The sequence below is a fragment of the Phytophthora ramorum genome (assembly GCF_020800215.1).
Source record: "Phytophthora ramorum isolate Pr-102 chromosome Unknown Phyram_PR-102_s0004, whole genome shotgun sequence".
NCBI classification, from domain to species: Eukaryota; Oomycota; class Peronosporomycetes; order Peronosporales; family Peronosporaceae; genus Phytophthora; species Phytophthora ramorum.
The window spans coordinates 1,517,433-1,539,830 of NW_027150650.1; the positions used below are offsets into that span (position 1 = coordinate 1,517,433).

General features: G+C 51.9%; 8 protein-coding genes across 8 annotated transcripts; 4 read left to right on the plus strand and 4 right to left on the minus strand.

Annotated features, from left to right (window-relative positions):
- Window positions 1–6: 6 nt before the first annotated feature.
- Window positions 7–2,519, plus strand: KRP23_5100 (ATP-dependent DNA helicase Q1; the record flags this gene model as incomplete). The annotated part of the gene is made up of 10 exons (XM_067890135.1): window positions 7–243; window positions 304–438; window positions 506–559; window positions 633–896; window positions 963–1,130; window positions 1,209–1,514; window positions 1,600–1,808; window positions 1,892–2,026; window positions 2,093–2,233; window positions 2,309–2,519. 10 exons carry the CDS (start codon window positions 7–9, stop codon window positions 2,517–2,519), a joined length of 1,860 nt encoding a protein of 619 aa, XP_067746704.1.
- A 1,468-nt stretch (window positions 2,520–3,987) lies between these two features.
- Window positions 3,988–4,820, minus strand: KRP23_5101 (Tubulin polyglutamylase ttll6; the record flags this gene model as incomplete). Its single annotated transcript, XM_067890136.1, has 2 exons — window positions 3,988–3,995; window positions 4,079–4,820. 2 exons carry the CDS (start codon window positions 4,818–4,820, stop codon window positions 3,988–3,990), a joined length of 750 nt encoding a protein of 249 aa, XP_067746705.1.
- A 246-nt stretch (window positions 4,821–5,066) lies between these two features.
- KRP23_5102 (Triosephosphate isomerase, cytosolic) lies at window positions 5,067–5,882 on the minus strand (the record flags this gene model as incomplete). The annotated part of the gene is made up of 2 exons (XM_067890137.1): window positions 5,067–5,780; window positions 5,844–5,882. 2 exons carry the CDS (start codon window positions 5,880–5,882, stop codon window positions 5,067–5,069), a joined length of 753 nt encoding a protein of 250 aa, XP_067746706.1.
- A 1,502-nt stretch (window positions 5,883–7,384) lies between these two features.
- On the minus strand, window positions 7,385–9,774 carry KRP23_5103 (Centrosomal protein of 78 kDa; the record flags this gene model as incomplete). Its single annotated transcript, XM_067890138.1, has 11 exons — window positions 7,385–7,597; window positions 7,690–7,767; window positions 7,834–8,246; window positions 8,324–8,440; window positions 8,511–8,679; window positions 8,745–8,848; window positions 8,915–8,987; window positions 9,057–9,153; window positions 9,222–9,300; window positions 9,377–9,461; window positions 9,526–9,774. The coding sequence occupies 11 exons, from the start codon at window positions 9,772–9,774 to the stop codon at window positions 7,385–7,387; spliced, it is 1,677 nt and encodes a 558-aa protein (XP_067746707.1).
- A 3,207-nt stretch (window positions 9,775–12,981) lies between these two features.
- On the plus strand, window positions 12,982–15,887 carry KRP23_5104 (26S proteasome non-ATPase regulatory subunit 2; the record flags this gene model as incomplete). The annotated part of the gene is made up of 4 exons (XM_067890139.1): window positions 12,982–13,101; window positions 13,163–14,769; window positions 14,840–15,620; window positions 15,702–15,887. The coding sequence occupies 4 exons, from the start codon at window positions 12,982–12,984 to the stop codon at window positions 15,885–15,887; spliced, it is 2,694 nt and encodes an 897-aa protein (XP_067746708.1).
- Window positions 15,888–16,236: 349 nt separating this feature from the next.
- Window positions 16,237–19,919, plus strand: KRP23_5105 (Leucine-rich repeat-containing protein 49; the record flags this gene model as incomplete). Its single annotated transcript, XM_067890140.1, has 16 exons — window positions 16,237–16,392; window positions 16,452–16,551; window positions 16,626–16,927; window positions 17,008–17,091; window positions 17,187–17,239; window positions 17,314–17,359; window positions 17,441–17,599; window positions 17,662–17,721; window positions 17,781–17,963; window positions 18,042–18,160; window positions 18,234–18,474; window positions 18,545–19,228; window positions 19,292–19,360; window positions 19,423–19,683; window positions 19,746–19,790; window positions 19,857–19,919. 16 exons carry the CDS (start codon window positions 16,237–16,239, stop codon window positions 19,917–19,919), a joined length of 2,625 nt encoding a protein of 874 aa, XP_067746709.1.
- Window positions 19,920–19,969: 50 nt separating this feature from the next.
- Window positions 19,970–20,227, minus strand: KRP23_5106 (uncharacterized protein; the record flags this gene model as incomplete). Its single annotated transcript, XM_067890141.1, has 1 exon — window positions 19,970–20,227. The coding sequence occupies one exon, from the start codon at window positions 20,225–20,227 to the stop codon at window positions 19,970–19,972; it is 258 nt and encodes an 85-aa protein (XP_067746710.1).
- Window positions 20,228–20,421: 194 nt separating this feature from the next.
- On the plus strand, window positions 20,422–21,802 carry KRP23_5107 (Nuclease; the record flags this gene model as incomplete). Its single annotated transcript, XM_067890142.1, has 6 exons — window positions 20,422–20,486; window positions 20,588–20,827; window positions 20,907–21,085; window positions 21,151–21,329; window positions 21,395–21,637; window positions 21,710–21,802. The coding sequence occupies 6 exons, from the start codon at window positions 20,422–20,424 to the stop codon at window positions 21,800–21,802; spliced, it is 999 nt and encodes a 332-aa protein (XP_067746711.1).
- Window positions 21,803–22,398: the final 596 nt, after the last annotated feature.

The window sequence follows — 22,398 nt, forward strand, 5'->3', positions numbered from 1 at the left end:
ACTCTGATGATTGACCCCGAAGCGGATCTGGTGCAGGTGGCGCAGGAGCTACGCGAGGTGGAGGAGGACCTGAGCGTGCTTCTGCAGCGGCAGAGCGAGCTGCTGGAGCGCAAGAAGGAGCTGCAGGAACAACTGGCGTGCGAGCGAATTGGTGACGAGGGCGCAGCCGAGGAGAAGCCGGCCACAGACTGGAAGGCGACGTTCCCGTGGACGAAGCAGATCCAGACGCTGCTGACGGCCACCGTAAGAGACACAGAGCCTCTACGATCGTACTATTAATGTATAACGCTGTGGACGCGCTAGTTCCAGTTGTCGGGCTTCCGGTCGGTGCAGGAAGAAGTGATCAATGCAACGCTGTCCAAGCAAGACGCATTCGTGGTCATGCGGTCCGGGGGAGGCAAAAGTCTCTGCTATCAGCTACCAGCTCTGCTGGATGAGGTACAAAGTGTCTTCGGTGATGGTGGAAGTGTTGCACGTCTCATGGATATTTGCGTACTCCTGGTAGAATGCTGGCTTCACAGTCGTCATCTCGCCGCTGATCTCGCTCATCCAGGATCAGGTATTGCAGAACCATTGCTGATGAACTCTGAGGAATGGACATTGAACTTGTTGGTAACTAAGTGTGAACACAGGTGATGCTGTTCAATGACATTGCTGGGGAAGGCGCAGCGTGCCGACTGTCGGGGGAGCAGTCTCGTGCGGAAGCTTCGGCAATCTACAAGTCCTTGTTGACGTCGGAGGGCTCGCTCAAAATACTGCTGATCACTCCTGAAAAACTGATCAAGAGCAAACTCCTCATGTCGAGGTTTGAAAAGGCTTACCAGAGTGGACGGCTCAAGCGGTTTGTGATTGACGAAGCCCACTGCTGCAGCCAATGGGGTCACGATTTTCGGAGCGTACGTTGCCAAAGCGCTGACTAAATTATGCAATTCGTGCTCACAGGGTAATGTTCGTATCCATAGGACTACTCAAAGTTGGGTATACTTAAGCGGCAGTTCCCGACAGTACCCATTTTGGCATTGACAGCGACGGCCACTCCGCGGCTGGCTGCAGATATTAAGTCCATCCTCGAGATACAGAATTGTGTATCATTTCGGACGTCTTTTCTCCGAAACAATCTACACTACGAGGTACGAACAATAAAAATGCAGGCATGCTACGGATGAATGAATGATATCCATTCTCACTGTTGATCTAACTTACTTTAGGTCACAGGGAAACCAGCGAAAGATGCTACAGCCATGGATGCCTTGGTCCGTCTTGTAAAGTCATTTTCATCCAGCGACACGGGTATTGTCTACTGCCTGACTAGAAAGGAAACCGAGCAAGTGGCACAGCAACTTCGACAGGCGAAGGTTCGTGCAGCATGCTATCATGCGTACATGGAGGGCAAGGAAGAGACACACATGTCTTGGTTTCGCAACAAACTTCAAGTCGTGGTAGCAACCATTGCATTTGGTCTCGGGATCAACAAACCAGATGTGCGCTTTGTTATCCACTTTACGCTTTCTAAGGTATGCCTCTCGACACGAAAAATCGGTCTTAGTCTTCGCTTGTGATGAGCCACCTCTAGCTTACCTTATGGGTTTCTACATGTAGTCAATTGAAGGATACTACCAAGAGTCCGGACGTGCAGGTCGTGATGGCAAGCCTGCGCGTTGCATCTTGATGTATAAGCCATCCGATGTGCTACGTGTTTGTAACATCGTTCAGGCCGAAGTCGGCGGCATGCAGAACATGCGGTCGATGATCCAGTACTGTGAAGAACTTTCACAGTGTCGGCAATCCATGATGGCAGCATATTTTGGGTTCGCATTGCGTGCACTTCGATCTAAATGTTGAAGTAGTTTGCTGCTATTGGGCTCATTGCTACTGCGTTTTTTACCTCCAGCGAGACACCTGAATCCGCAGCAATATGTGAAGGAGCATGCGATAACTGCAAACGTGACACGGATACTGAAGATACGATCGACTTCTCCGAACACTCGAAAGCTCTCATTTCAATCACTGAGGACGCCAAGAGATTGTAAGTAAACCATTATGGGCGTGAAGAACCTTTCACCAAGACTCACAAAACATTAACGTGCTACAGGGAGAGGCGACTAACACTCAAGCAACTTATCGATGAGTTCAAGTCCAGAAAATTCAGTCAGCAATGTACAGACCTGGACCCTACGATAGCAGCCATGTCGCGAGCCATGTGCGACACCCTTGTCATCAACCTTCTGCTAAGGTACAAAGCTACAGTAGACGCAACAGGGATGGAGCTTTCCGAGTATTAACATGTTATTTGTACGCATATACGTAGCAATGTGCTTCAACCCGAAATCAGTTACACGGCATACAACACAATTTGCTACCTGGTCCCTGGGCATCGAGCTCAGCACCTGAAAAGGGATCGATTTCAAATCCAGCTTCCTTGCAGTCTCATGACTGCAACTGAAACTTCAGAGGGTGCAACTGATGCAAAGCCATCGAAGAAAAGAAAGCGATCACCTGACATTATCGAGATTGATTAAGCCGATGCCGATATTCGGAAATGAATAAATACGGCACTAAGGCTTCAAGTGTTCATTATTACTGCAACGACAAAGCATATTATGCGGTGAATGTTCTCAAAACGGCCCGTTGAAGCAAAAAGAAACCTGAGAGACTGCCAGTGTCGGCTTGTTCTTGTGTGTGGCAAGCCGTTCGCGATATTGGTGGCCGTAACTCATTGGGGTGCCTGACCGCGACGGAAGAGGCTCAGGTGGAGTTGGCGGCTTGATGGAAAGCTTCTGGCTGGAGTGGCCTAGCATCAACCGATGTGCTGCTGCCACTTGCATCGGTCCAGGAACGACTAGCGGTTTTTTATCGGCTGCGGCTGATAGCCACTGTGCTTTATCAGTCCCGGAAAAGCCGAAGCAGTCTCGGCCGAGTTCTTTTTTCTGAGCCCCTTTGAGTGGTGGTAGTACCACCCCATTGCTGTCTGTTTCTGGCCGTCGATGCTGCAGTGGTGCCGAGAACCTCAATTGTAGCTCATCGATATATTGCTGCGACGCGTCCAACATTTTACGATATTTGGAGCCCTGCTGTGAGTTCAATGGAGGAGGGTAGATGCGAACGAAATCTATCAGATGCTCGTCATCTTCTACTTGGTCTGGGCCATCCGCGCGCTGTTGAGTACTAGCGACAACAGCATCGCGCGGTGCAAAGTCGTCGATCCGCTTACCGTATTTTTGATGGAGGCTGCGACTAAGTTCCTCCTGATTGTCTGCATATTTGGTCACAATTGTGTCAAGGTGCCTTAGTCGATCGGAGTTAAAGTGGCCGTAGTAATTGGTGAGCGCTTCACGAAGCTGGCTTGTTGTCAATGGAAGCTGCGTCAACTTATCAGAATCACAGGTTTCTTCAGGGGAACTCGTTCGTGGTGATGATGGGATCAATGGTTGATTGTCGCTTTGTGCAGAATAATTTGATGTCGACAATGAAGCCCCTCCGTAAAGCCTTTGCTGAAGTGCGCGAGACTGCTCACTTTCGTATCGCTCCTTGTCCGATGCCGATATATTCAACAGGTCGAAGGTTTGAGAAATGAGCGGTTCCTTGATACTCCAGTCCAATGGCGAATCACAACCAAAGCTGGGTAAATGGTTAACTTCCAGTAGCCATGGCTTCAGTTGTTCATCCACCAGAACGTCCATTCCTAGCAGAGAGAAACAGCAAGAAGAAGAAGAAGCAGATGAGGATGATGACGAGGTCGAGGTAGTAGCGGACTCGGCCGGACCATTACCAGCAGCACCTCCCTCATCACTGCTACCAACACTTTCAGAGGCACTGACAGGGCGAGCACTCTTGGTGCCGTTATCACCACCCATATTATTGTTGGTATCACTGGCCTGAGGTCCCGATCGCGAAGCTGAGTTTGTACGCCGTGCATATTTCGCAAACGTGGATCGATACTCTTGAGCGAGTGTGGGCTGCACAGAGAGGATTGACTTGAGACAGATATCACCAATCTGCTCCCACAGGGTGTCAACTCGGTCAGCGGGAAATATCTCCTTCAACCACGTGAGAAACCATCGTAGAGAGCGCTTGCTACCTTTGCCTTCAGTACCATCCCCACTGTTCACCTCAAAGTTGTTTGAGTGCTTGTTCACGGCGTAATTAGTGAGGTGCATGAATCGGTGCTCCAGGTTATCGGCATTTGGGGTCACATAGTCGGCCGTGCACATGCGTACCAGGCCATCTTTGAAAATGTAGACTCTCAATGGAGAGCACGATGTCACCAGTACGTAAATCCGCAGGTCAAACTTTTTGCCGTCAATCAACAGTGGACGCGCTACATACTGCTGAGCAACTAGCACATCGCCACGCGGGATTTGAGATAGCTTGCGCGTGAGGAATACTCCACGTCCTTGACACATGTGATCAGGCTTGACGATGAATGTGCGTTGGCTTTCTCCTTCCGAGTTAAAGTTTTGCTGGAACTCATACTGGTCAAAAGGTAGGATCCACGTCCGGGGAACAAAGTCGTATTCGCTCGGAAAAAGTTTCTTCATCCGCTCAAGGTTTCGAGCGAGCTTGGATTTACATGCCAGGTTGGCCATTCCTGGGAGGTGGTTCACTTTCTGGTAAGGCAGCAATGTCTTGAAGGTTGGGAGGATGTCTGGCACGTCGATCCAGTGGAGATTGCATACTGTCGGCTTGCCTTCAGGTTTTTCGTCCGTCACGAGCTTCCACCCACGAGCTCGCGCAACACGACGCACCACCTCGTACCTGCATAGCGTCACATTCACCCGGACTCTCTTGGTCTTTCGCTTTGAGGTGCGCTTGCTCTCCATTTCAACGCAGGTTTTGAGCTTGTAGGTTGTCGTTGCTGTCAAGGTGACTGAGAAGGCTCCCAGTCAAGAGTGAGCCATGGGCAGCGTTGGCACTGCAGACATCTATTTGCGGGCCATGAGTGAAACTACAATTCTCAACGCATTGAGCCATGTACTCTTCACCGCCACTAAAAATACGAAAAAGTTGTCATGCTCCTCGACACACAAGTTGAAATCTTCAATGCAACAATTAACCCCTGCCACCTCTCATAGTGCGCTTCGAATAATGGTGTCGAATTCTGGCTTGAGCGACGCTCCACCCACCAGGAACCCGTCCACATCCTCCAGAGCGATGAGCTCGCTGCAGTTGTTGCCATTCACCGATCCCCCGTAAATGATCCGCACACCGTTCGCCACACCAACCGACACGTTGGCGGCGATCCACTTCCTGAGCTTCTGGTGCGCTTCTTGAGCCTGCGCCGGCGTGGCAACGACGCCCGTGCCAATTGCCCACACTGGCTCGTACGCGATCACCACGCGCTCCCACTCCTTCTCACTGGTGATCGCCGCCAGCGCCTTGGTCTGACGCGTCAGCACATCCAGCGTCTGGTTCGCCTTGCGCTGCTCCAGCGTCTCCCCAATGCAGAAGATAACCTGAAGCCCCAGATCCAGAGCCTGCTTGGTCTTCTTGGCCACGATCTCATCCGTCTCTCCGTAGTACGCGCGTCTCTCCGAGTGGCCCGTGATGGTCCATGTGAGACCAAAGTCGACAAGCTGCTCGGCCGCGATCTCGCCCGTGAAGGCACCAAGACCCGTGAGACTTACGTTCTGCGCACAGACTGCGATATTTTTCTGCAGTAGTTGCTGAACGAGGTCCAGGTGCAGCGAGGGAGGCGCCACCACGACGTCCACTTGAGAGGGATCCACTGCAGTCTTGTTGAGGATTGTCACGAGCTCACGCACGGAGCTCCTGGTGCCGTTCTAAGGAGAAGAGCAATCGCATAGTTAGCTTTGGGTATTGGACGAGTCGATGAGTGCACGTACGCATTTCCAGTTGCCACCGATGAGGAACTTGCGAGCCATTCGCGAGACGTGTAACGTGTAACCTGCAAAAGCGATTGTGACACCGTTTGGGATTGTGTGGCTGTTGACGATACAAGTTGAAGTGAATTCACTTGGTGTTTGTATTGTCTTTTTAATGTGGTACTTGATTGTGGCAAAAATGGCATTGTCTGGTACATGAGTTCATCGAGGATTTACATAGCGACAACAAGTTCGAAGTACATGTAGTAAATATCTTGTGAGCTGACCGTGCCAGGCTGTCAAACTCGCTGCATAACCTGATCGATCTCTTGTCGTTGCTGTTGAACTTGTCGCTTGCGAACGTCTACGTGAGTCAGCATTTCATCCGAGGGGGGCTCACAGCAGTCGAAACTACTGCCTTCATCGTTGAAGAATAAGCATTTGCTTTCGCGAAATTGAAAAACGAACCCGTCAAAGTTACACTGGCAGCAGCTCGCGCAGCCTCCACAGCCAGCATAACCACCTCCCATGCATTTGACAGCAGGGCCACTCACAGCAAACGCTGCGATGAACAAGACCATAGTGCCGATCGCAGCCACGATCATGACAACGTACCCTGTAGCTAGTACAGCGTCGATGTAGACGTAAATGACTCCATGGCTGGCTTCGCTAATGCCCAAAAGTTGATCTAATCTTCGTAGATCGAGAGCAAACCACATCGCCAGCACTAACTGGAAAATTAATGACATGCCAAGATCCATCGCTGAAAGAAACTGTGCGCCGAAGACTGCAAAGATCGCAGCTGATATGGTGCCCACGACAATGAACGCAACCGATCCATCCACATGAATGCGCAAGAAATCGTAGCTTGCAACGGTGAATACCCGTGGTAACGTCCCCGGGGTATAAGTCGATTCACTGGAAGGATCGATCCACGCAACACTAGGCCCAGCATCTGCGCGAGATGATACGTTGGCATCAACAACCTTCGACCGCTTTCCGCTTCGAATGACCTCTAGTAGCAGCACAATCAGCGTCCAGGCTAGCGTGAAAGTACAATTGAAAAATTTGACATCGGTTTGAAAGAGTACGTCGAACCCGATCCATATCGCTGTCTCTGCTAGACTGAAGAAAAATAGAGTGCACCACTTGAAGACTCGTGCCTTCCGCAGCCGGTATAGCAGTCCAAGCAACGCGAGAAGAATGGCGAGAAAAACGAAAAGCAAGCTCGGGCTGTAAGTTTCGAACGCTGATACGAGAGGAGAGTTTACAGCCGAGGAGAACGTGAAGATTGTCACGGCCACCCACACTGCCAAGCGTTGAAGAGCGAAGCAGCCGAGTAGATCCCGCTTGAATGCTATCGATGGCGACTTTGTTTGACTCATCTCTTCACTTTTTTCTTGTCCACTGACGCGTCAATTCGCGCAGTCTATTTTAGCTACGAACTAACCGAACACTAAAACGATGGATGGGGTTGGTTTGAAAGTACTCTGGGAATAGTGAAAATCGGGTCGGAAAAATTCAATGTCATTTTGTTTGAGCGACGCTAACAGTCTAAGATCTTACGATTCCAGATCAGCAGACATGGAACTTGCCTTGTATTCAGCTGTCGGTTGCCGCTGCTGTTCATACTCCATGAATTCAACTTGTTCCGCCAAAGAACTGATCGATGTTTCTAGCTGCGCGATGATTTCTGCTTCGACTGGAGAGATGCCGGGTGCTGGCGTAGTCATTGCTCGAGCCTCCAACTCTGCTCGAAGCTGTTGATTCTCAGCCTGGGCGTGAGAAAATAGCACGCATTACTTACTTATGTGCAGCCAATCTTGTTTTCACATTCGATGTACTGTCAGCACGAAATGTAGCTTACCTCAATTTTGCCCACGTACGCTTGCGTCTTTCTTCTCTCTGCTTCCAACGCGCTCAATCTCTCGATGAGATACTCGATCTGGCAAAATAAGTCAATGGTTAGTTGTCTCTTTCGCCCTGAGTGACTAGAGAACTCAGAGTACACCGTTTTGACGTGACTATCTGCAGCAGACGCTCCTGCTTCATCATCGGTATCGTCGTTATCACCCTCGCCTTCGTGGTTGTTACTGCCGCTGTTGTTATTACTTCTGCGGGGTCCTTGGTTTGTGTTGTTGTTACTTGTAAATCGAGGGTGAATAAGACCGCTTTGCTTCTTCGGTGAAGCTAAACCAGTCATTCTGGACGCCAATCTCGAGGAACCAGTATTCTTCACTGCTGCATCTTTTCCTGGGGACTCCAGATAACAGATCTCGATCACTGTGTCTTTTTCAACGCCCCAATCCAGTAGTAGTCCACCCAACGCCATTCGCTTCTCTCGTGACTCCGTCGCTACTTGCTGAAGGAATCGGTTTCTGGGGCTCAACAACGAGTCAAGCTTGTCCAACGTACTTGTCGCCACTACAAATCATGGGGTGGTCAATGATTCATTAGTCTCTCGCTTTGGTAACACGACATGGGTTTAAAAAAATCTGTACCTGGCGATTTCATGTTCGCCAGAGCTAGAACAGCTAACGTGCGGTTGCTCTTGGTGAAGGTATCAATGAAAACTTCGGTTCCTTGCTGTGAAATGTTATTTCCACCGAGGTTGATACCTGCATACCAAGGGTCATAAAAACAATAAGACATTCCGAGTTTCAGGACCATTCCGCGAGCTAGGCATACCTAGAAGCCACTTGTCGTTATAAAGCGCATCGCAGATCGCTTCAGCGGTCTCATCGCTAAGATTGTTGCGTGACAAGTTAAGCAAAAGCTGAGGCATCGATGAATTGGGCGCAACTTCACCACGCAAGCTGGAGCTCCATACCGCTTCGTCCTTGATCACACCGTGGAGCTGCATACACCATGATAGATAAAGTCACTAATTCATAGTTTTGCAGGTAAAGGATGCCTACTCACCGTAATGATTTTTGCAAAATGGTCTTTTGCCTTGTCTGTAAGGTTACACCCCGCCAAGGATATCAAGTGCAGTTTAGGGCTCTTCCCGAGAGCCATTGCGATAGCTACAGGATTAGCGAAAACTCTGATGTAAGTCGCTTTACAGGGATAATTTGCAATCTTCACACTACCTTCGAGTCCATCGTCGCCTATGTTGGTGCCACTAAGACTGACGTCTTCCAGCTGATGACAGTGAAACAGAGCCTGTCCACGATAACCAAACGTGTGTGTTCAATCTACTGCCGTGAATTTTTTAGTGCTGCTCGGACGCACCTTTGAGAGGAGCGGTACGATTTCTGGTTGCATCTTGACTCCAATGACGTGAAATCGTTCCAAGCTGGGTGTCTTGAAAGCTGATGTGCAAGCCGATCTATAACGTCGAGAAAAAGTAGTTTAGTTGAGCAAAATATGTAAAAAGTCTCGCAACGATGAGCTAACCTTGCAGCGATCGTCGCTCCTTCCTTTTCGTACGCGTACGCCCTCTTTAGTCCCAGACGCTCAAACTTGGTACGCAAGTCTAATACAAAGCAGCCCGGTGCATGTTAACAGACTGTGTGAAGCATTAGCAGAAATCGTAGTCGTGGGCATCGGACCTCGATTTATCGTCACAGATCCCAGCGAAAGACTGATGTGCTTGCAAGTCTTCAGTTTCTGAAGAAATCCCGCGTGGAATGCGAGCTATCTCAACACAAATTCGTCAAAACAACGAGAATCATCTTCGTAGTATCCTTTTAAAGCTCACCTCTTTCTCTCCAAATCGGTCAAGTTTGAGCACAAATCGTGCCTCTCGCAGTGCTGCTAGCAGTCTTGCGTCCGGGTCTGCGTGCTTTTCGACGCAGGCATTCAGATATCGACGTTGATCAACCGTGTAGGTTTCTTTCGTCCTCGCAGTGGGTTGGGTGGGTGCAGCACCAACTCGCTGGCTGTGCGCCTTGGCTGCCAGCACATTTTGTTTGCGCTTGTAGGCCTCAATCGAGAGGGCTGTGGTCATGGCGAACAGCTTCTGCGGCACAACAAGCCGTCGTTGATAAAAGTACAACTGGTACGGACGTCGCTTCGAAAGTGGGGGTTACAGCTAAGCTAGACAGCGCAATGCAAGTCTAGCTATCAAATTCAAATCGGACACTCAGTCGGCTAGATGATGTGGCTCCTCAACGTCAAATTGACGGCAAGTGTTTCCACTTTGCTTCTACACCAAACAAGACCGAGAGATATCCGACAGCAAACGCTACTGATGTCTTTACTATGGTGCCAGGAGGAGTTGTGGTGGAATGTGGCGCGGGATTTGTTGTTGTCAGACAGCGAAGGTCATACCTGTAAATCATCATGCATCAGAATTCCTTCTGATTGAATGGGCTCGTCGTGTGGAGCTGTGCTTTGAGCCCAATCGCTTTGTGTGAGCATACAAGGCTTCTTCGTAGTACATGTAACGTTAGCGCGAAAGCAACTAGGTGGCCATGGTTGTCCACTGCGACGTCCGCTCCGTGCACAAGGGGTTGAAGTGGCAATTGAGAGATTATGCCACGAGTGCAACTAAAGCCAACTAGCGCAGGTGCAACCAAAAGCACATGCAGTTCCGTTATGCTGGCGATATAAATCTGGTGACCGAGTAAAGCACCAACGCAGTCGAGCGCTCGTTCATCAATCATCACATAGTTATATAGTATAGATATCGTCTGCAAGGTGGTCATCCAACGACAGCAAAGGAATTTGTTGTACCCGTAACTAGCGATTTCACGCTTCAAACAATATCATCATTGTCATGCGTCGATGGCCCAATCTCTCCAGACACCAAGGCCGTCAAGAAATGGTTGTCCTCAACCAGTGACACCTTGCAACGGTGCGCTGCACTTCCCTGTCAATCTGACCGGGGATTACTCCACCGAGCTCAAGTTGAAGTGCAAAATACAGACCGGCTGCTCTCACCGGTGCGAAACTAGCAAAACCAAACGACATCCCAAATCGTAGCGCGTTAGTCGCGACGATGTACACATCTTGCCATCATCGCTGTCGCGATATAAATCAAGTTGCAGGTATCCCGCTTGGGCAAGTTGCCCCATGCATGTCAATGGCAAGCGCGTTGCAGTAGACTCACAGCCACACCGCTTGCATTCCCTCTTCGCAGCGTCTTCGGCTCACCATTCACCGCGCCGTCTTCACCTCACTTTCCATTTGGACAACCAAAGCTCAACTCAAAGTTTCCAAGCTAGAGCAACAACCCCGCCAGCGCGAGTCCCAACCAAAGAATGCCGTCCGAAGCACTAACGGACCCCGTGTACTCCGAGGCCACGACACCCAAGGGCAACGACATCCTCCTCCCGTACGACGAAGCTGCTGAGCGCAACGTCAGGCCTAACTGGATCCTGTACTCCAGCCTCCTTGTGGCATTACTGCAGCCGTTCCAGAGCGGTTGGTCGTCCTCCCAGACGAATCTGTCGCAGTACAGCGATACCGACGACTGCAATGCGCGTCCCGTGGCTGAAGACACGTGCCTCATGTTCCCGGGCCACTCGAAGCTGGAGTGGACGTTCGCCGTGAACGCGTGGATTTTCGGCGGGATGATCGGCAGTCTTTGCTGCGGATACTTCAGCGATTTGTGGGGACGCAGGAAGCTGCTCTTTGTGAACTGCATCTTCATTCTCGCTGGTGCCGCAATTCAAACGCCCGTGTCGAACGTCTGGGCATTTGCATTCGGCCGCATGGTCGCGGGCATTGCGTCCGGGACAGCCACCGGTACACTCGGCGCGTACACGAACGAGTTGTCTCCGCCGCACCTGCGTAACATCCTCGGCATGGGTCTGCAGATCTCCGTGACCATCGGCATACTGTTCCCCGCCATTTGCTTCTTCTTCGCAAACACGAGCGATGGCTGGCGCTACCTGGCTGGATTCCCGGCGGTCCTGGCCGTGCTCTTCCTGTTGCTGGCTCCGTCCATGTGTGTCGAGAGCCCCGCGTGGCTGCTCATGAAGGGCCGACGCGAAGAGGCCAAGCAAGTGATCACTCGTCTCTATGGCGAGGAGAACGTCCACCTCGCGCTTTCGTGGCTCGAGTCGTCCAGTAAACCCGACCCAGAGCAGGCCCTCATCAACGACACGGCGCAACCGGAGTCGCTGTTTGCCCCCAAGTACCGTCTCGCTCTTGCAGCCGCCATCCTGTTGTCCACAACGCAGCAGCTCTCGGGCATCAACGCCGTGTTCTACTACTCCAACTCCATCTTCGAGGATGCAGGCATCTCGGACCCGCGGGTGGGCACACTGATCATCGACTTCGTCAACATTTGGCCGGCCTTTTTCACGGGCCTGCTAGCCAAGCGCTTCGGCAACCGGAACCTCATTCTCTGGGGCATCGCTGGCATGTTCGTCATGGCCGTGCTCATGACGGTGGCTTTCCTTGTGGACGTGGCGGCACTTTCCGTCGTCTTCATGGCGTTGTACGTGGTCGCCTTTGGTGCGACGCTGGGGCCGCTCGTGTGGGTCATCACGGCCGACCTGTTCCCGGACTCAGTGCGTGCGACCGCCACGTCCATCGGTATCGGTGTCAACTGGCTGTGCAACCTCATCGTCGGTGTGGCCTACCCGTACATCGCCGACGCCTTCGACGACTACAGCTACGTTCCGTTCGTGGTGCTGTTGGCGATCTTCTACGTGCTTGCACTGAAGCTGGTCCCAGAGACGTACGGCAAGTCGGCCGAGGAGGTGCAGCGCGATTTTGAGGAGCACCGTCACCAATAGCTGCCACGGAACGCCAGTCACGCACGAGAAGGAGCGAGGGTGACGGTGTATTTCGACGAATTCCAGGTCTTCATTTCGTCGTCGAGGCATGCTGATCCCGTAGCATACGCACTGCATGCAGAGTTTTGTAGCTCTAGCTAATCGATTGGTAGCCTTTTGCTTTGAACTTGGTAGCCTGTCGGTGATGAATGGACCGCCGTATTATAGTACTAAGCATTAGCTGAGCTTGCAGGTTGTTCGAGATCATAGAGCTACCGGTAGCAAGTCTATATCCTGCGTGGACGCTCACTATTGTGCAAAAGGCTAACCTCAATAACCCAATTCCAACCTAAAAGTCCCAACCTAAACTCTAAAACCCGCAACACACAACTCGTACACAACTACACACCATTTTTACACAAGCTACGCCAGGAAAGATCCTTTGAAGGGGGAGAACCACAACGCGAAGCACGCCCAAGCCAGCAGCTATGAAGGAGACGGCGCAGATCCCCGTGCCGGCCAAGGACCCCGCGGTCAAGGACGATAAGGCACCCGATGCCTCCACGCCCACCAAGCCCACGGACGACACGCCCGCCGAGGAGGAGCTCGTACGTCCATTTCACAATAACCCCACAACAATCTTTTCTGCATTTAACATTGTCTTCTTAGTCGGAGGAGGACCGCAAGCTCAAGGAGGAGCTGGATATGGCCGTGAATCGTGTGTGCGATCCGCAGGAGACCGATGGCGTCAAACAGCTGGCGTTGGAGTTGCTGCGCCGCGAGATCCGCTCGGCCACATCGTCCATGACGTCCGTCCCCAAGCCGCTGAAGTTCTTGCGTCCGTCCTACGATGCGCTCAAGGTAGCGCTCGAGGGATTCGCGCCCGGGGATACCCACAAGCTCATGGCCGACGTACTGGCTGTGCTGGCCATGACCATGGCCAAGGAGGGCTCGAGGGAGAGCCTCCAGTTCAAGCTGCAGGGCAACAGCACAGACCTCGGCGCGTGGGGCCACGAGTTCGTGCGTTCACTGGCTGGAGAAGTCGGAGAGGAGTACAACGCCCGTGTTACGGCCGAGAACGCGCTGGACCCGGACGTGAGCGACCTGCTGAAGATCGTGGACGCCATCGTGCCGTTCCACATGCAGCACAACGCCGAGCCCGAGGCCATCGACATCCTCATTGAGGTGCAGCAGCTCTCGAGGCTGCTACAGAGCCCCGACATTGATGAGAAGAACTACCAGCGCGTGTGTCTATACCTGCTGGCGTGCGCCGACTTCATGTCGGACGCCGATGACCTCGTGAACCTGCTCAACACGGCCTACGCGCTGTTCCTGCGGCTCGAGCAGTTCCCGGACGCGCTGCGCGTGGCGCTCCGCGTCAACAACGACGACTTTGTGGCCGAGGTGTTCCAGAAGTGCAAGGACGACGTGGTGCGCAACCAGATGGGCTACATCTTGGGCCGTCAGCGCTGCTTCTACGAGGACGAGAGCGAGCAGTCGGTGAACGAGATTATTGGCAACTCGGACTTGAATGACAAGTTCCTGTCGCTGGCCCGCGACCTGGACGTCTTGGAGGCCAAGACCCCCGAGGACATTTACAAGTCGCACTTGTCGGAGACGGCCAGCGTGGGCCGCGGCCGTGACTCTGGGTCGCAGCCTGCTGATTCTGCGCGTGCTAACTTGGCCTCGACCTTTGTGAACGCGCTTGTGAACGCTGGCTACGGAACAGACAAGCTCATGACGCCGGAGGGCAACACGTGGCTGTACAAGAACAAGAAGCACGGCATGATGAGCGCGGCTGCGTCGCTGGGTATGATCATGCTGTGGAATGTCGAAGAAGGCATCACGCAGATTGATAAATACTTGTACTCTGGCGATGAGTACGTCAAGGCTGGCGCGATCCTGGGAGTTGGTGTGGTCAGCGCTGGTATCCGCAATGACTGCGATCCTGCTCTTGCGCTGCTGTCGGAGCACATTGACTCGGGCAACTGCTCGATCCGCTGCGCTTCGTGCCTTGGTTTGGGAATTGCATATGCTGGTTCGGCTCGTGAAGATGTGTCGGAACTGCTTATTCCGGTGGTTTCGCACGCCGACGAAAACGCTGACATCCAGGAAGTGTCTTATGCTGCGCTGGCGCTCGGCATGGTTGAAGTTGGCACTTGTGACGAAGAGGCTGGAAGTGTGCTCATGCAGCGATTGATGGAGAGTTCGGACGCGGAGCTGGATTCGTCCTGTGCACGCTTCCTTGCGCTTGGCCTTGGCTTGCTGTATCTTGGGTACGTCATGTGAGGAATGCAGATTGACAATGTGGATTCTAATCCCAGTACGTTGTGTTTTGCCTTACAGCCGCCAAGAGCGTGTGGAAGCTATGCTGGAAGCCGCGAAGACTATCGAGCACAAGATTTCGAAGTACCTGGCTATCACGCTGGAGACGTGCGCGTATGCTGGCTCGGGTAACGTGCTGAAGGTGCAGCAGCTGCTGCGTACTTGCGCAGAACACATTGAGGACCCTATTGAGGCGCAGCACCAGAGTGTTGCCGTGCTCGGTATCGCTTTGATCACAATGGGTGAAAACATTGGCAGTGAAATGGCGATGCGGTCATTTGACCACTTACTGCAGTACGGTGAGGTGGCGGTGAGGCGCGCTGTTCCTCTGGCGTTTGCTTTACTAAGTGTGTCGAACCCGGAGTACGCACTGATTGACACACTGTCGCGCCTTACGCACGACGTGGACTCGGGCGTCGCTCAGAACGCTATTCTCGCACTTGGTCTGGTTGCGGCCGGCACGAACAACTCTCGCGTGGCTGGTTTGCTTCGTCAGTTGTCGGAATTCTACAGTCGCGAGGCAAACCACCTCTTCGTTGTTCGTATCGCTCAGGGCTTGCTGCACATGGGCAAGGGTCTGATGACCTTGCACCCATTCCACTCCGACCGGTTGATTATGTCGCGTGTGGCTGTGAGTGGTCTGCTGACGATCCTGCACGCTTCGCTAGATATGGAGCACACTATCCTGGATACTTCACACTACATTCTCTACTGCATCGCAACCGCAATGCAACCCCGTATGCTGATCACGCTGGACGAGGAGCTTAACCCGCTTCCCGTGTCGGTCCGAGTTGGCCAGGCGGTATGTCTATTTGCTCACTTTATTTGTTGCGTAGCGCGCAATTGTACTTACGTCGTTTCTCTTCGTTCTGTCAATTTGTAGGTGGAGATTGTGGGTCAAGCTGGTCGCCCGAAGTCTATCACGGGTTTCCAGACGCACACGACTCCTGTGCTGCTGAATGTGAAGGACCGCGCGGAGCTCGCGACTGAAGAGTACCTCCCGCTGACGAACGTGCTAGAAGGCGTTGTTATCCTCCGAAAGAACCCGAACTACGAGCCGGAGACTTAAGCAGGAGTGAAGGAGGAGGTGAGAGGGGCCGGACCAAAAGAAAAGAGGGCGCTGTTGTGCTGCAGCCTCTGGTCTTTCTCGTCTCCTCTGGCTAGCGATAACCAAGCCAACACACAAAATACCTTTAACGCATACTGCCCCGGATTGTGCTTTGTCGAACCTTACTTATTCTGACGTCGTGTGTGCTGTGTGCTGTGTGCTGTGTGCTGTGTGCTGTGTGCTGATGTTGGCCAGGGATGAGTGGTGCTTCTTGGTGATCGTGCTGACTGGACGTTATTGACTGTTTCGTTGTGCCTCTTCGGGTGCAGCCCAAGATCGAGGGACTCGGCTTCAGGTCAAAAGAAGAGCAATGGAGGCGGCTTATATGTCTGGGTCCACGCCGGCTATGATGGCTGCCACGGCCTCAGCAGGTGGCCCAGCCGTCCCGAGGCGTAGTGAGGGCAACGTAACGCTCGGATTGTTCAGTAAGATCGCTGCAGCCCGCAAGGAGAACCTATCGACTTTCGTACGTGAACTGCCATTCCTCACAATAACTTCAGCTGTGAACTCATTCGCTGTGTGCAGTCCAAGGCAGCCGTTGGCGATCTTGGAGCTCCAGGCCGCAGTTTTGAGAAGAGGCCAGCTGCGGAAGCTAGTCATTTTCCGGAGATCAGCGAGCCCGCCAGTGCGTTTGGCTACGGCTGGTAAGGAGCTATTGGAAGACGGTCTGACAGAGCTGCTTGTTTCCGTATTGAGCAGATGTCGTGCGCAACCCAGCCTTGAGGGCACCAGTAATTAATGAGCGCAAAGTAAATGCTCGCGCGAACTCTCAGAATCTCCGGTGGACGAAACAAAGCGTGCCCGAAGAGCCATTGGGGACTGTCGGCTCGCCAGCAACTGTTAACGGCATAGACTTCAGCTCACCAGGAGCCAATCGTGCAGTTTCGGCAACGTCGCAACGCTCAATCCCTATAGGTTTGGCTACCCCAAGCAGCCGAAGGAGGCACCTATTGCCACCACACCAACACCTTTATCAACAACGGCGCGCCACGGTCGACTCGGTGGGTGCAATGTCGTGATGATAGAGGAGGAAGACCGTTGTGATGCGATACTAATTTGAATCACGGTCTATGCGAGCAAGCATGGCGAATCAACAGAGCTACTAAAAGGTGACCGAGAAGCTTTTGTTAAGGATGCACCAACACGACCTGGTACAGCTAGTGAAGTAGGTGTCTATTTTATAGATAGGGTGTTGCTGCGTTACCGCTTCATGAGTTGCACACACTAGAACCAACTAAAGGCGTTTTTTGTGCACTATAGATCCTGGATACGCGGTATTCAGCGTATCAGGACAATATTAGAGGCTACGTCAGGTGAGAACAAGCTTCAACATATACCACACAGCTGATGTTAACATCCATTTACTAACTAATTCACAATGATATAGGAGGCCGCCTGAAGCTTTATCCAGCTCGCTAGATTCATCAAACTCGGTCCGTGGTAACAACGCCTCCTCATCGTCGCATACAACATATTGAAAGTTTAACGATTGGCACTTCGCTACGAAATGGTAGACGCATATTTGGCATGCTCATCGGCATGGAGAGGTGCCTAACACACTCCAGACAGGAGCGGTTGATAGTCGATTCGACCATTCAAGTAAAGCGCAGCCAGATGCAACAGTTGCCAATGACACGAAACATGCAGGACTTACAAGCACTCCAAATCAAGAGGTAAGAAGAATTCCGCTTACAGGGCTGAAATATCGTACGGCCACTGACCTGACCAAGGATAGGTGCACTTTGCAGTGACGGCGGAGATACCCGGGGTGCCGATCGTCTATCGAAACCAAAAGGTGCGTATCGTAGCAAATCCAATTCGCTCGTTCAGAGCTAACCATTTTATTGTCTGTAGACAAAAGCATCAAACCCAGAGCGATTAAACCTCGATCGTCGTAACCTTCCAGTAATCCCTCTACTGGAAGGCGAGCAAATTCTGCGGCTACTCAATTTGCAAAACAATGTCATCCGGAGGATTGAGAATTTGTTGGGGTTGCCCAATCTTATTTTTCTCGATCTCTACAACAACCGTATTGAGGTAGCATCCGATCCAATGCCATCGTTTGGGTGTCATTTGTGGGCTCTAACGTTCAATTAATGTACGTTGCATTGACAGAAACTCGAGAGCTTGCACTTGGTACCGAACTTGCGTGTACTCATGATGGGAAAAAATCGGCTTCGCACGATTGAAAATCTGGAATGCTTGAAGAAACTGGACGTGCTTGACTTACACAGGTGCGTATATTCGAAGCAGCTTTATGATTTCTGCGCTAAATACTTACCGCAATCGGAACTTGTTCAACGGAAGTAATGAAATCGAGCAGATGCAAAATCTGAATGAGCTCAAGGAACTACGTGTACTAAACCTCGGTGGCAACATGATATCGACAGTCGAGAACATCGACAGGCTGGTGTTGCTTACCGAGCTCAACCTTCGTCGAAATCGGATAACGCGCGTCGGAGAGATCGGTAAGCTTCCATCACTCTTACGGCTTTTCCTATCCAACAATAAGTTAGAGTCGTTTGACTCGATAGAGCCTCTCTTTCAGGTACGCTGGTTTGGTTACCCTGCTTTTTATTCGTTGTGTGACAGTCAAGTATGATTTTCTGTGCTTGTAGGTGTCGTCTATCAACGAGTTACGTCTCGACTCAAACGGCGTTTGTGGGTCTAATCAAATGGAGTATCGCGGCCGCATGATTCGGAGATTTCCTTCACTAAAGCATCTGGACCTGAAGCCGCTTAGTGACGCAGACAGGAAAGAGGCCCTATTGCAAGCTAATTCCCCAACCAAAGATGGAGTAAATGGCAGTAACGATGTCGAAGCAGCCGCACGAGTACATGCTATCGCGTGCGTGAAGGCAACATGGGAGCGGCGTGCAGACCTTGTCCACACTGGATCCAGTACGAAAGACTCAACATCGTGGGGGGTCCCTGGAAAGGAGGAATCGATGCCACACATAGGTTACGAGGAGCGCGAGATGACTCCTACGAGCCGCGAGGAGCCGATTGTGCACAGTGACAACGCCGGTTTTTCCGAGTTGGAGGTATACGGCGATTACCGCGTGCTAGTTGTATACGGAAGTGGACTCGAGGTGCTCGAGATCACCAAAGCGCATGCTCTCGTCAACGCCATCTCGTTTCGCTATGTGGGCATTGGTAAGATCATGGCCTCTGTCACGAACGCCACGAATACGACTCTCAAGCTTTTCACGCGGCTGAGGCGGCTCATCTTTTCGAACAACGATCTACAATCTTTTGAGGAGTTGTTGTGGCTTGGCAGTTTGGGCTCGAAAGCGGAAGATGTATGCTCTTGTGCAAGTCAAAGGGCTTGATTGGAGACTAACCACGGACTGATGCTCTTGCAGGTATTTATTTCTCAAAACCCAGTGTGTTCCAAGACTCTTCTCAAGCGCTACATCGGAGCCCGAATCACAGTATGTTTCCCCGTGGTCCTATCACAAATGGCAGTAACTTACCTAAAGCCTGTCTATCAAAGAACACGCTGCGACTCAACGGCGAGGAGATCACTCCAACGGACCGACATCTAGGCAAGCAGCTCTTCCCCAAGCCCATCGTCCCTCGTGTTCGGTCAGTTGAAGCGTCCGAGCCCAACGCCTTCTTACCTTCCAAGGCTCGAGCAAAGGAAGTCAAAGACATAAAACCCTCACGGGCCGCATCTGCCCTGCACAGCACCACGACATCCTCCGTGGTCACCGATATTTTCGATTCGGCCTCCGACATCGAGAAGAAGACTGCCGTACGTTACCCCTCCTTTGTGAACCTCACCGTGCTCAACCAACACCTGCAACATCTCCACAGGCACTCGATCAAGCATGGAAGGGCATGCTGCTGTCCATCGTCAAGGTCCGTCCACCCTCCAACCACCACTTTACCACCCACACCTCCCTTTTAACTCTTGTTTTGACGCAGGAAACACTGCAAGACATTGAGCGACGCGACAGCTTCATGTCCGGCTGCCTCGACAACCTCTAGAGTCCAGTTTTGCCTCCAAAAAGCACACAAACAAAATTAAGAACAAGAGTCTATTCCTCCATCTTGTCCGTCTTCTTCTTCTTGTCCTCCTCGTCTACGTCCATCTCGCCGCGCGCCTCCTTTTCCAGCTGCCGCATGCGCATCCGCCGCGCCACCTTGGCCGACACCTTCTTGACCGTCTCCTTGCTCTTGTGCGCGCTGGCCTTGCGCTCGCGCTTCTTCGTGAGCTTCTCCTTGCGCAGCCGCTCCTTCTCCACCTCCAGCTCGTACTGGGCCTTGATCTTGGTACGGTTGTTCTTCCTCGACATGTTGAGCTGCTCAATCGCCTGACGCTTTTGATTGTATCGCTTCGCTTGAGGCCACCGATCGATGTTTACAATTGCACCACACTATTTATACACAACCTTTGCGATCAATTTCAACCAATCAGAGTTCTTGCCAACGTCTGACTCAGATCCACTGAGCGGATCCACTCGCGCACTAATTGTGCGGCGGGGGAGCCATGAAGGGCCGACATAAGAGCGCCCAGGCGCGCTCGCTGTACAACCTACTGCCTGCGAGTCTCCGGTACGCTGTGCTGAATTGCCTGCAATGGATTTGCAACGCTTATTCGTTGGTAGTATTGCTGTTGGCGAGTGGACTGACGGTGGAGCGTGGTGGACGAGCAGGCGGACGCTGACTGGGGTCTCTCTCGGCATCTCCATTGGCATCACAGGGACGTTGATTCTTCTGGGCGTGGAGGGGGAAGAGAACAAGGCTGGAACACCAACTCGCCGCGTCCCGATCCCAATTGATCGCAAGCCGTTGGAGCCCAAGACGCTCCCAAAACATGAAGCGCTCAGCTACGGGATGCCCTCAGACTCGAACGTCCGCGTACGATCGGGCTACGTCGTGTCCTATGACTATCGGTACTTGCGATTTACATTACGTTATGGCGGAGAACCAAAGAAGTTGACGTGATGCTTGGATTGGTCATTGACCTAATAGCACGCGTAATGCGTCGTGGGTCATGGAGTACCTGACCAAGGACTCACTGCGTGCAGAGCAAGAGACGGATCGCGCAAATTCCAAGTTTGCCGTGGATAAGGACGTCCCAGAGGTGTTTCGAGTGCACCCGAACCGATACCTAAAGAGCGGCTATGACAAGGGACACCTCGCACCAGCTCGTACGTTGTTTGCGACGATGTTGCCTTGTTGGACCAGTCTTAACGGTGTGCATTCGTTGCTGCAGGTGACATGAGCCACTCGCAGGAGGCCATGGATGAAAGTTTTCTCATGACCAACATGTCGCCGCAGGTTGGTGTAGGATTCAACCGTGGCTACTGGGCACGTCTTGAGGGGTTCATACGCCATTTGGCCGGTCAGTACGACGCCATTTACGTCATTACCGGTCCGCTCTTTCTACCTAAGGTGAGCAATTGAAGTCTATGCATGTTGTGAGATTTTATTGACACGCCACTTACGTGCTCGGTCAGAAAAACAAGCAAACTGGGGAGTACGAAGTGTCCTACCCAGTATTGGGCACGCCACCAGACGCCGTCGCGGTCCCTACGCACTTCTTCAAAGTAGTGCTGGGAGAAAAGCGCGGAGATAAAGGCTTTGCCACAGCAGGCTTCATTTTGCCCAATAAGGTCATTCCGGAAAACAAAAACCTTCGTGACTTCCAGACACCGCTAGACGTCATCGAAAAACAAGCGGGTCTGCTCTTCTTTGATAAGGTACGTCCACTCGATTCTAGCTTTTTTTTTTGAAGAAAACTAACGCTACTTGTATTGCTCGGGTATATACAGCTTGCTGGAGTGGAAAAAACCGACTTGTGCAGTGAAGCCAAGTGTACGTTGGCTGCTGCTTATCGCCGAGCTACATCTATAGAATCGTCATGAGAGCAAGGGTACCTGTTGATGAGTGTCGTGGCAAAATACAGAACTCTATCCTTTATATACTAACCTTATCAAGCAATCAACCTGGTGGAATTTAGCAAGTTTTCTAATCGGAAGAACCGACGGAAGGAAATGTTCAAACCTGGCGACCCAACGGCATAACATTGGTGGACACCCTGTTGTCTTTTTCAGTGTTGCCCTTTATGGAGCTGCTTTTCTTCCCAGCCTGCTGTCCATTTTAGGATTTTGGTCTGTTTGCCGACCCTACTAAAAGCAACCATGACATTGAAGCTATAATAGTTGTACCGTAGTTGATCTTGACGAAAGTTGCGAATCTTCCATCTCACCGTAAGGTGCTCCATCGTGTGCTGGAACCCTTCACTGGTTCTCTCGGCCTTTCCCCTTCTGCTTCTTCGTTGGCAGCTCCACCGTTATCGGCTACTTTCCTCCTTCGGCTGCATCACCTTCACTAGTTTCTTTTTTCTCCGTCGACTGCGTCACCTCAATTGGATGTCTTTTAGTGGGGTCTGGTTCCTTTGCCATAATATCCTCGCTCTCCTCACTGTCCGAGCTGCTGCCTTCTGACTCACGTCCTTTTC